The sequence below is a fragment of the Gymnodraco acuticeps genome, unplaced genomic scaffold (assembly GCF_902827175.1).
Source record: "Gymnodraco acuticeps unplaced genomic scaffold, fGymAcu1.1, whole genome shotgun sequence".
Taxonomy (NCBI): domain Eukaryota; kingdom Metazoa; phylum Chordata; class Actinopteri; order Perciformes; family Bathydraconidae; genus Gymnodraco; species Gymnodraco acuticeps.
In genome coordinates, this window is record NW_022991624.1 from 13,012 (window position 1) to 23,734 (window position 10,723).

The window sequence follows — 10,723 nt, forward strand, 5'->3', positions numbered from 1 at the left end:
CGCCACCTAACCATTCGCCAAAATGTTTTTAATAGCAGCGGTAACCGGCCAAGCGCCGGGCAAAAAGCAATCTTCAAATAAAAGAAAGTCACCGGAGGAGTTAAAGGAGAGTGACAGGGAGCATGATAAGAAGAGGGAGAGAAGGTTTCAGCTTGATTGATGGAGTTGGCTTCTAGTGGTGCAGTGACGCGTCCTAAAACCCTTTTATAATCTATCGATTAGATTTATGATTCGAAAATTATAAAAGTATGGTAGACATGTGGAGATTATCCGGATGAACAAAACGTGCATTTATCAAACAGGTTTGTTTTCCACAGACCTTATTTCCAGCTATTTTCCAAAACCCTGTGGAGAAATCCCATTGCTTTCTGTGGAGGGAACCAGCAGCTTACTTCCTGGTTTTAGGATGCGTCACTGCACCTCTCAATATGATGCAATATGAACAAGGTCTTCTGTCGGCTCTGTACATCAATGCCGACCTATGCTGACAGTAAGTGAAGAGTAGAACATATAAAGGTATTGGCTAGAGGGAAATGTCCCAGCAGTTTAGGATAATGAAGGTTCTAATCTAATCTATTACATAGCCATTACATTTCTAACTCCTGATGATAGGAAGGCAGAAAGCGCATTATACAAATAATAATAGCAGACATTTTTTAACAATGACCACAATATCATTATTTTAATAAACCAAATATGAACAATTGAGGAAAATTGAGGAAGAACTGATGATTCAAATGTTGTAGTACAAGTAGTAATGTAGTTAGTGCATAAATTACTATTGCAACAAATGTGTTAATTTTCTTCATTATTAGTCGATTTTCTTTGGACGAATGCTCCGGGCCGGTGGTTACAACGGTGGGGCCAGTGATAATAAAATTCCACCGGCCCAGAGGGCCAGTGGAATTGTACCCTTAATGTCTACCCCTGGTCGGCAAAGCAAGTTTATTTATATAGCACCTTTCAACACAAGGCAATTCAAAGTGCTTTACAAAAATGAAAGATATTCAGACAAAGGCATTTAAAAACAGTCATTAAAACGAAAAGATAATAAAAGAAAAAATACATGAATAAAAAGTACATGAATCAAAAGTGATAGTGCAGTTTAAGATATGAATAGTTCACACAGAAGTTCCACTTTACAGATGCCTTTCTTTAAGGTTTCTCCGAACATGAGCTGTGTACGCTTGTATGGCACATCCGTCCCGAGCAGCACACACAGAGAAGAGCAGCCAGGTCAGAGTCCCCAGACACTGATTCCCTGGGGTTACCAGCCCCAAATGTTCATCAACCAAAAACGAAACACAACGGCTCAGTTTCAATTAAAAGCGGCGACAAAAAGAAAAGTCTTCTTGCTGGATTTCAAAGTAGTCAGAGTTGCAGCGGACCTGCAGGTTTCTGGGAGTTTGTTCCAGATATTTGGAGCATAATAACTGAACGCTGCTTCTCCATGTTTAGTTCTGACTCTAGGGACAGAAAGCTGACCAGTCCCTGAAGACCTGAGAGATCTGGATGGTTCATCATTTAGCAGGAGGTCAGAAATGTATTTTGGGCCTAAACCATTCAGTGCTTTATAAACCAGCAGCAGTATTTAGAAATCTATTCTTTGACACACAGGAAGCCAGTGTAAAGACTTCAGAACAGGAGTGATCCACTTTCTTAGTGTTAGTGAGGACTCGAGCAGCAGCGTTCTGAATCAGCTGCAGCTTCCTAATAGATGTTTTAGTGAGACCTGTGAAGACACCATTGCAGTAGTCGAGTCGACTGAAGATAAAAGCATGGACAAGTTTTTCCAAATCCTGCTGTGACATTAGTCTTTTAATCCTAGATATATTCTTTAGGTGATAGTAGGCTGATTTAGTAACAGTTTTAATGTGACTGTTGAAACTCAGGTCAGAGTCCATGACTACACCTATATTTCTGGCTCTATCTGTTGTTTTGAACATTGCAGACTGAAGCTCAGCACTAACTTTTATACGTTCTGACTTGGCTCCAAAAACCATTACCTCAGTTTTATCTTTGTTTAATTGGAGAAAGTTCTGACACATCCAGTCATTGATTTGTTCAATGCACTTACTCAGTGTTTGAATTGGAGCATAGTCTCCTGGTGAAATTGTTACGTACATTTGTGTGTCATCTGCATAGCTATGGTAACTTATTTTGTTGTTCTTCATTATCTGAGCCAGTGGTAGCATGTAGATGTTAAAGAGAAGAGGCCCCAAGATGGAGCCTTGAGGAACCCCACATGTCATATTTGTCAACTCAGATGTGTATTTACCTATAGAAACAAAGTTGTTTCTGTCCTTTAAGTAGGATTCAAACCAATTCAGAACTGTTTCCGAAAGTCCCACCCAGTGTTCCAGTCGGTCTAGTAATATGCTGTGGTCAACAGTGACAAACGCAGCACTGAGATCTAATAATACTAACACTGAAGTTCTGCCACTGTCTGTGTTTAAGTGGATGTCATTAAAGACCTTTACAAGAGCAGTCTCAGTGCTGTGGTTTGGACGAAAGCCTGACTGGAACACATCGAAACAGTTATTTAAATGCAAGAAATTACTCCACTGTTGAAAAACAACTTTTTCAATGATTTTACCTAGAAATGGCAGGTTTGATATGGGCCTGTAATTGTTCATTACTGAAGCATCTAGATTATTCTTTTTTAAGAGCGGTTTAATGACTGCAGTTTTCAGGGCCTGTGGAAAAATACGTGAGTGAAGAGATTTGTTTACTATATGAAGTAGATCTGAGGCCATGCAAGGAAAAACATCTTTGAAAAATCCTGTTGGAATAATATCAAGGCAGCAGGAGGAGGATTTCAGAAGTTGAATAATGTCCTCTAGGTTTTTATCATTAATCTGATGGAATTGTGTCATGGTGTCTGAATTGATATTAGGTGGAGATAGGGACAACACATTTGCTGTTCCTGATGCAGAGGCACTGACTGCTTTTCTGATTTTCTGAATGTTGTCAGTGAAGACGGCAAAATCATTGCACGCCCTGGTGGATAGAGGTTCAGAGGCTACTGACACTGGGGGGTTAGTTAGTCTGTCGACGGTAGCAAACAAGGAGTAGGAGCCATTTTATGGGTGTTGTTGGTGTCTCAGTTTACCTTATTTATATGTATAGTGCAATATTATTTTGAACGCTTGGTGGCGGGGTTTAGCTGCACCGGGTGTATAAAGGGGGTCATAGGTGACAGGCGAGGACGAGGACACAGGAGGAAGAGCATATCGATTCTACCACAGCCCAGCACAGCCCCGGCAGATGCTCATACCATAATTATTGACACAGTGTACTTAAACCTTGGTATGTAAAGCAATAAACATCATTCTAAACTGCAGCAAAAGACCTGGAAATTCATCTGTTTGTGTCTGCGTCAGGATCACTCTAAACCCTCCTGTGAAGTAATGGCAAAGGATATAGGACATTGGAACAGTTAAAATTGCCACTACACAAGGCACGTGCATTGTTTTTTTTTTTGGCAATGATATCAGAGAAGAAAGATTGTCGTGCGTTTTTCAATTCCAAATTATAAAGGCCAAGTCTCTCTTTATAGATTTCAAAGTGAACCTGGAGATTTGTTTTTCGCCACCTGCGTTCAGCTTTTCGACATTCTCTTTTTTCTGCTCTCACGGTCATGGCCTTTCTCCATGGAGATATTTTCTTGCCAGACACTTCCTTTACCTTAGTTGGAGCAATGGCATCTATAACATTTTTAATTTTGAATTAAAATGATCTACTAGCTCATTTACTGAGATGTTGGCAGGGGCAAGTGTGGAAGAGAAATTCTGAGTAAACATTTCCCTAGTGTTTTCAGTTAAATATCGCTTTGTGGTTACCTCTTTTTGAACATTTTTGTGAACAGAAATAGAGCTCTCAAAGAAAACACAGGAATGGTCAGAGAGTGCAACATCAGTCACCACAACCTTAGAGATATTCACACCCTTTGAGATAATTAAGTCCAGAGTGTGCCCCTTATTGTGCGTGGGCTCCGTCACATGCTGAGTCAGTCCATAGCTATCAAGAACACAAAACAGTTCTTTAGCCCCTCTGTCCTGGGGGTTGTCAACATGGATGTTAAAATCACCAACAATGACTAGACGGTCAAAGTCAATACACACTATAGACAGCAGTTCAGTAAAGTCATCGAAAAAGCTTGCACAGTATTTGGGTGGTCTATAGATATTTAGGAACAGAGCTCGAGAGGAGCATTTCAGCCGAAGGGCCACATATTCAAAAGAATCAAAGTTTCCATACGATGTCTTCCTGCATTGAAGGGAATCATTGAACAGAATAGCAACTCCACCCCCTTTCTTATGCATTCTTTCCTGACTCATAAAACTAAAGTTGGGAGGGGTTGATTCGATAAGAACAGCTGCACTGTTATTTTGTTCAATCCAAGTTTCTGTTAAAAACATAAAATCATTGATTAAAAATGTTTTTCCTGCCAAAGACCTGACCTTTAATAAAGCTAGTTTAAGTTTGTTAAACACACTATCAGTCAGGTTTTTTGTAACAAGCTGTGGCTGACATGGAATCACTGCTAAATTAGATACACTCACACAAACGTTTGAGCGCTTCCTGTTTCTATGATTCACCGCTCTTAATCTATTAAGTGCCATACGCCCTTGAGCCTTGACCCAGCACATATCAGTTTGCTGCATTTTGTACACACACATTCTTATCAGGCTTCAGAGACAGCAGATGCTGTCTTGAAGGGGGGGGGGGCGTTTTGGTCCGGATGATTGTGGTAGGCATGGTGACGGGGGTTATTGTGCGTGTCTATGCTTCTGTGATTTTGGTGGGAGTCGTTGAGGAGGGGCGGGGGTAGAAGAGATGCTGCCAACCCTGCATATCGCCTTCATGCGGTCATTGAACTCCAGGAAGGACTTGGTGCCAACCCTCTGTGTCTCCTTCATCTGCTCATCAAAACTCCAGGGGGGCAGGCGAGGGTGAAAGGGTGAGCGGAGAGTAGAGAGAGCTGGGTGTGAAGGAAGAGTATCCTCAAAGGTGTTGACAGGGGGGGTGAAGGGCGGTGGAGACTCCTCCATTTGTCTCCCATAATCAGAACATTCCTCAGGCGGGTGCAGTGATACTTCTTCAGGGTTTTCTGAGCGATGTGTTGTGTCTTTCTCGTGTTTTGATTCCTCTTGCCGCTTGTCCTTGGCAGAGGGAACAGATTGATAACGCAGGCATTTGAATACGTTGGAGATAAACAATTTCACTCCTGACTTGTTCAGGCAAACTCCATTTGCCTTGAAAAGATGTCTGCGATCCCAGAAAAAGTTAAAATTGTCAATAAAATGAACAGAATGGTCAGTACAGGCCGTTGAAAGCCACGTGTTCAGTGCAAACAATCTGCTGAATCTCTCCACTCCTCTTCTGACTGGCGGTAGAGGGCCACTGATGAACACCTCTGCATTTAGAGAGCTGGCAGTTTCCAACACACATTTAAAGTCTTCTTTCAGCACTTCTGACTGTTGTTTCACAACATCATTTGTTCCAATGTGCAGTACCACATTCTTCACAGTCGGATGTTCAGCCCCAATATGCAGGATCTTCTCAGCCAAGTCAGAGACCACATCCTTGGGAAAACAGAGTACTTTGGTGTTGTTCTTATTACACAGACCTTTTACATCTCTTACAGCAGAGTCACCCACAATCAGAGTTTCAGGCCCAGTCGTTAGCTTTCCCTCTAGCCTTTTACTTTTAGAGTAGCTATTGGTCCTTACCCTGCTGCGTGAAGAGGACAGGTTATCCAGGTCATCAGATCTCCGGTTCTCGGTCAGCGGAGCGTATCTGTTCTGGATTGGCACACTCGGTGGTTTAGGATGATTTTTTTGTAGTTCTCCCTTTAGCAGCTGTCCACTGCTGTTTCCTAGTATGAACACGGGTTGAAGAGGCGCTCTTCCTGGGTGATAACAATGCAGGCCAGCCGGTCGCATCACAGATTTCAGAGCGCTGGGCTCTGCCTGTTATTCGTCCTCCCAAATCCCATGGAAATGATTTACTCTTAGGCTTTGCACCCAGAGAGTTCCAGGGAGGACTACCACTTGTAGATTTATTACCCGGTACACAGCCCTCCTGTTCCTTGGAATCCTTGTAGCTGTTAACTAGCTGTAAGTTAGCATTCCCTCTTGCAGCACTGGTAAAGTGGTGTCATTCCAACCTAGTCCATTAACTTCCAACCGTTGCATTTTCATTTCCAACACGGCCATCTTCTGTAGAAGTTTGTGGAAGTCATCTGTAGAGACCGGAGGCATTTTGCTGCTAACTAGCTAAATAGCATGCAGTACCAGGCTTTAGCTGTTGCTAGGCCACGCTACTGTAAGACTGAGGTCGTCGTAAAAATATTGAAATATGGCTGAAACCCTTCATCTACTTACGAAGAATAACTGTCCCAGTGAGAAGTTAATGTCCAGGAGCCGCTGCTCGAAATTATCAGAAAGAAAAATAGGAAAATCAGCATAAAAAAGTAAGCAGAGGCAGGAGCAAGCAGAAAAGCGTCTGCACTGTAAGAAGCAGGAACCTATAGGCGCAGAGTAGCTGTGATTGGTCCCCAAAATAATTGATAGTTTACAATCTGGCTGAACTAGAAGAGGTATAAAAGTATATAAACGAAGGCATTGATTAGGGCTGCAAAACTACTCGACTTGTAAAGGTGATTAGATTTTAAATTCTAACACAGTTTTTCTGACTGTGCTTCCTGTTTCCTGCAGACGTCCAGCAGCTGGTGGTTAAAGAAGAGGTTCCCCCTGAGCAGCAGGAGTGGAGCTCCAGTCTGGACCAGGAGGACCCAGAGCCCCCCCCAGACATTAAAGAGGAACAGGAGGAAATCTGGAGCAGTCAGGAGGGAGAGCAGCTTCAAGGGCTGGAGGAGGCTGATATCACCAAGTCCACAATCACTCCTGACCCTGTGAAGAGTGAAGATGATGAAGAGAAACCTCAGTCCTCTCAGCTTCATCAAAGACAAACTGAACACATGGAAACAGAAGCTGATGGAGAGGACTGTGGAGGACCAGAACCAGCCAGGAGCTCAGATCCAGAGAGACATTTACAACCAGAGACTGAGGACCACACTGGAGACTCTTCTGAACCAGAGACTGAGGACAACCCTGGAGACTCTTCTGAACCAGAGGCTGAGGACAACCCTGGAGACTCTTCTGAAGACACTGAAGACAGTGCTGATTGGAGCGAGACTGGAGAACCTCAGTCAGGTTCAAACTCTCAGGAAAATAAACAAAACTCTGTCAGTGATTCAAGGTGTAGTGCAGGAGAGAAACGTTTTAGATGCTCTCAGTGCAGGAAAAGATTTGTCCGCAGGTCAAGTCTGAAGGGTCACATGAGAGTTCACACAGGAGAGAAACCATTCAGCTGCTCAGTCTGTAAGAAAGCATTTTTAGAGAGATGTCAGTTAAAGAGCCACATGGCAGTTCATACTGCAGAGAAACCATACAGCTGCTCAGTCTGTGAGAAATCTTTTAGACGTAAAAGTGATTTACAAATTCACATGGCAGTTCATACAGGAGAGAAAGCATACGGCTGCTCAGTCTGTGAGAAATCATTTAAACAGGGAAACAGTTTAAGTCGACACATGAGACTTCACAGTGGAGTCAAACACACTGCAGAGAAACCATACAGCTGCTCAGTCTGTGAGAAATCTTTTAGACGTAAAAGTGATTTAACAATTCACATGAGAGTTCATACATGAAAGAAACCATATGGCTGCTCAGTCTGTAAGAAATATTTTACACTAAAGTCAGGTTTAACAAGTCATATGAGAGTTCATACAGGAGAGAAACCATACAGCTGCTCAGTCTGTAATCAATCATTTGCACAGGCTAATAGTTTAAATAGACACATGAGCGTTCATACAGGAGAGAAACCATACAGCTGCTCAGTCTGTAATAAATCATTTGCACAGAGAAATGGTTTAAAGATACACATGAGGACGCACATAACCAATCAGCCGCAGTGTTTCAGACTGAAGATGGATGACCAAGCTACATCTGATGAGACACATGATGAGGCCGAAGTGACTGATGATCGGAAAGATTCCCTCAGTCAGTTTTAAAATCTCTAAACAGTAACAAAGGTCCTGTCAGTGCTATAAGACGCATCACTAGCAAGCTACCAGTCAGAGATCTGAGTGGGAAATATTAGGCCTGAAAGAAAGTCTGAAGAGACGTAAACATCAGATCAGTTCATCAGCACAACTCTCAACATCCATATCAATAATATCATCAGAACATGAACATAACCAAGAACCATCATTATTCTTATTTTACTCACTGTCCTTTTACTCTGTGTTTATGTTTTATGTTATAAATATATATTTGAATAATTTCTCGACTGTTATTTTTTACTAAATGTTATGATAATTAACATAAAGATGTGCTTTGGAAATGATAGTTTTTCCTAAATGGTTAGAAAAACGTGTTGAAGCTCACCTATTGTGCTATATTTCAACAATAACTGATAGAGCCTGTTACGACCGGCCCGTTGGCCGCAACAGGAAAGTTCAAAAAGAGACGCTCAAAGTTTCCAAAAATCACGGCACTTTATTTGCAACACCAAAAACAGGGAGGATGGACGATGGGAAAGGATCACGTAGGGAGTTCTTCTGCAGCCGCCTTGGAGAGAGTACTGCCGGCCATGTGACTCCGGGCAGCTGGGCTTAAATAGCACCTCGGCTCCGGACAGGTGTCCCTGATCCCGCTGATTGGCCTCTTCAGCTCCACCCCATCGCAGGACCTGCAACACACTCAGAGGCCCCAGGCTCTGGGGCCGTCACAGATGATTCAACTCGATATGGAAACCTCAACAGTGGTTTGTGGGTCGGATCGTCTCTGAATCATTCCTGATTTTCCTTTGCAAAGGTCATGGAGAGGAAAGTCTTTAAAGGAATGGTATGCTCATGACACTCATTTTTAAATAATTATCATCCGATAAAACAGACCAGTCTCTGCCAGTCTTTTTTTTTTTTTTTTAATCCGATGACATTATCAGTGATTTTAAACTGATTAATTACCGAAATAACATCAACACTGTGGGCGGCGCCATTTTACCGGACGTGACGTAAACCATGCGTTTGGTTTCGAGGACACGTTGATGTTCATGTTATTTACTGTAGTTACTCTCTTCAAATATGCCTCATTGTATCGCGAAACATTGCCACAATTCTGATAGGAACAATCCACGGAAAGCTCGGTTCCATCTGTTGCCAAAAGGTAAGCGTAGGAAGTACGTTCTGAGGCAGTGGCTAGCGAAATGTGGCCGGCTCGAACCGAAAGATCCACAGGCGCATGTATGCAGCGAACATTTCAAGTTTCCGGACGACTACTCTGAGAGTATGATAAAACATAACATGGGATTTATTGAACAACCATTACTTAATGGAGATGCAGTACCATCGGTCTTTCTGGTGTCATCACCGACCAGGACACCAGTTCGGCCAGTTGAGAAATCGCCCTCTGCAAGTGTGAAGCGACGGAGGACCAGAAGTAGTGCTCGGAGTAAGAATAAGGTATGTTATAGCGCATTTCCATTGCAGCGGGTAGCCCCGTTTAAACGTCCTTTATCGTCCAGGCCAGGCCAGTTTTTGGTGGCCTTTCCATATAGCGTAGTACCGGCTAGTGGGTATTTTCCCCCAGTTTTTCCGGCCCCATAAAATCGTGGTTCTAGGGCCAGGGACAACGAGGCTGAGTATGCTAAACTAGAGAGGGAATCGCTAGCAAGGGTGGTACTACATGCATACATATCTAGTAATCAAAATCATTGTATCTACTAAGTAGTACTAAGTAGGCTCGAACCTGTATGGCTGAATTCCCCCATCCAATCTCTTCATTTTGCTCAAAACTTCGCCATGTTTTCGTGTGTTTACAAAGTGAACGCATGGATGACGTCACGACCATCACGTGACTACTGAAAATGGGCAAAATGGCAGCGGCCTGACGGAATATACAGGTTTTGATAAAAAAGAGCTATAAAATCATTATTTACCGGGGAATATCGCTGATTTCTTCAGGGTATGGTTTAAACATAATGTTTCACTAAATACTGAAGTTTTGATTAATTATCTAATGAGTGGAGCATTCCTTTAAGAGAAAGTGAAGATTGTCTCCTCGTCAGAAGTTTTGATTTCATTAGATCTTTATCAAAGACACCAGGAAAGGCACTTCTCATCACGTTCATATACTGACATCAAACTGAGGGCATTATGAACAGGAAGCAGAAAGAAATTATTAAAAATAAATACCAATAAAGAATGGTCCATCAGGATTGGGTCAGTTAGAAAGAAGCTCTTAACTCAGGCGAAGAAGGCAGACGGAGACACGGAGGATGATACCGGTGCATCATTCTTTTTCAAAATAAGTGACTGTCAAAATCAAGTAGGAAATAAGAGAGGTCTTATGGTCGACTGTGGTGCCACGACACACATGATTAATGACCCGGCAAAGTTTAAGACAATCGATAAGAGCTTCAGACGCGAGGACCATGTGATAGAGCTGGCAGATGGAACGAAAACGACCGGGATGGCGAAGATGAGAGGAGAAGCCGAAGTTGTTCTGCTCGACAGCGAAGGACGGCAAGTGAAAACGAGGCTCAAACGAGCGCTTTACATCCCATCTTTTCCACAGGACATTTTCTCCGTGAAAGCAGCGACAGCCAGCGGAGCTGAGGTCCGCTTCAAGGACGGTGATGATTGGCTGATTCATCA

At 42.8% G+C, this 10,723-nt stretch overlaps 1 protein-coding gene across 1 annotated transcript; it reads left to right on the forward strand.

Annotated features, from left to right (window-relative positions):
* The first annotated feature begins 1,503 nt into the window (after nucleotides 1-1,503).
* Nucleotides 1,504-8,349, forward strand: LOC117534054 (zinc finger protein 454-like). The gene is made up of 2 exons (XM_034198090.1): nucleotides 1,504-1,534; nucleotides 6,723-8,349. The coding sequence occupies exons 1-2, from the start codon at nucleotides 1,513-1,515 to the stop codon at nucleotides 7,712-7,714; spliced, it is 1,014 nt and encodes a 337-aa protein (XP_034053981.1). The 5' UTR covers nucleotides 1,504-1,512; the 3' UTR covers nucleotides 7,715-8,349.
* The last annotated feature ends 2,374 nt before the right edge of the window (nucleotides 8,350-10,723 follow it).

Excerpts from the sequence above, each read along its gene's own strand:
- LOC117534054 (XM_034198090.1), top strand. The coding sequence starts at position 1,513 with ATGGTTCATCATTTAGCAGGAG. Across the intron at positions 1,535-6,722 it reads GGTTCATCATTTAGCAGGAG|ACGTCCAGCAGCTGGTGGTT; the intron begins GTCAGAAATGTA and ends TGTTTCCTGCAG.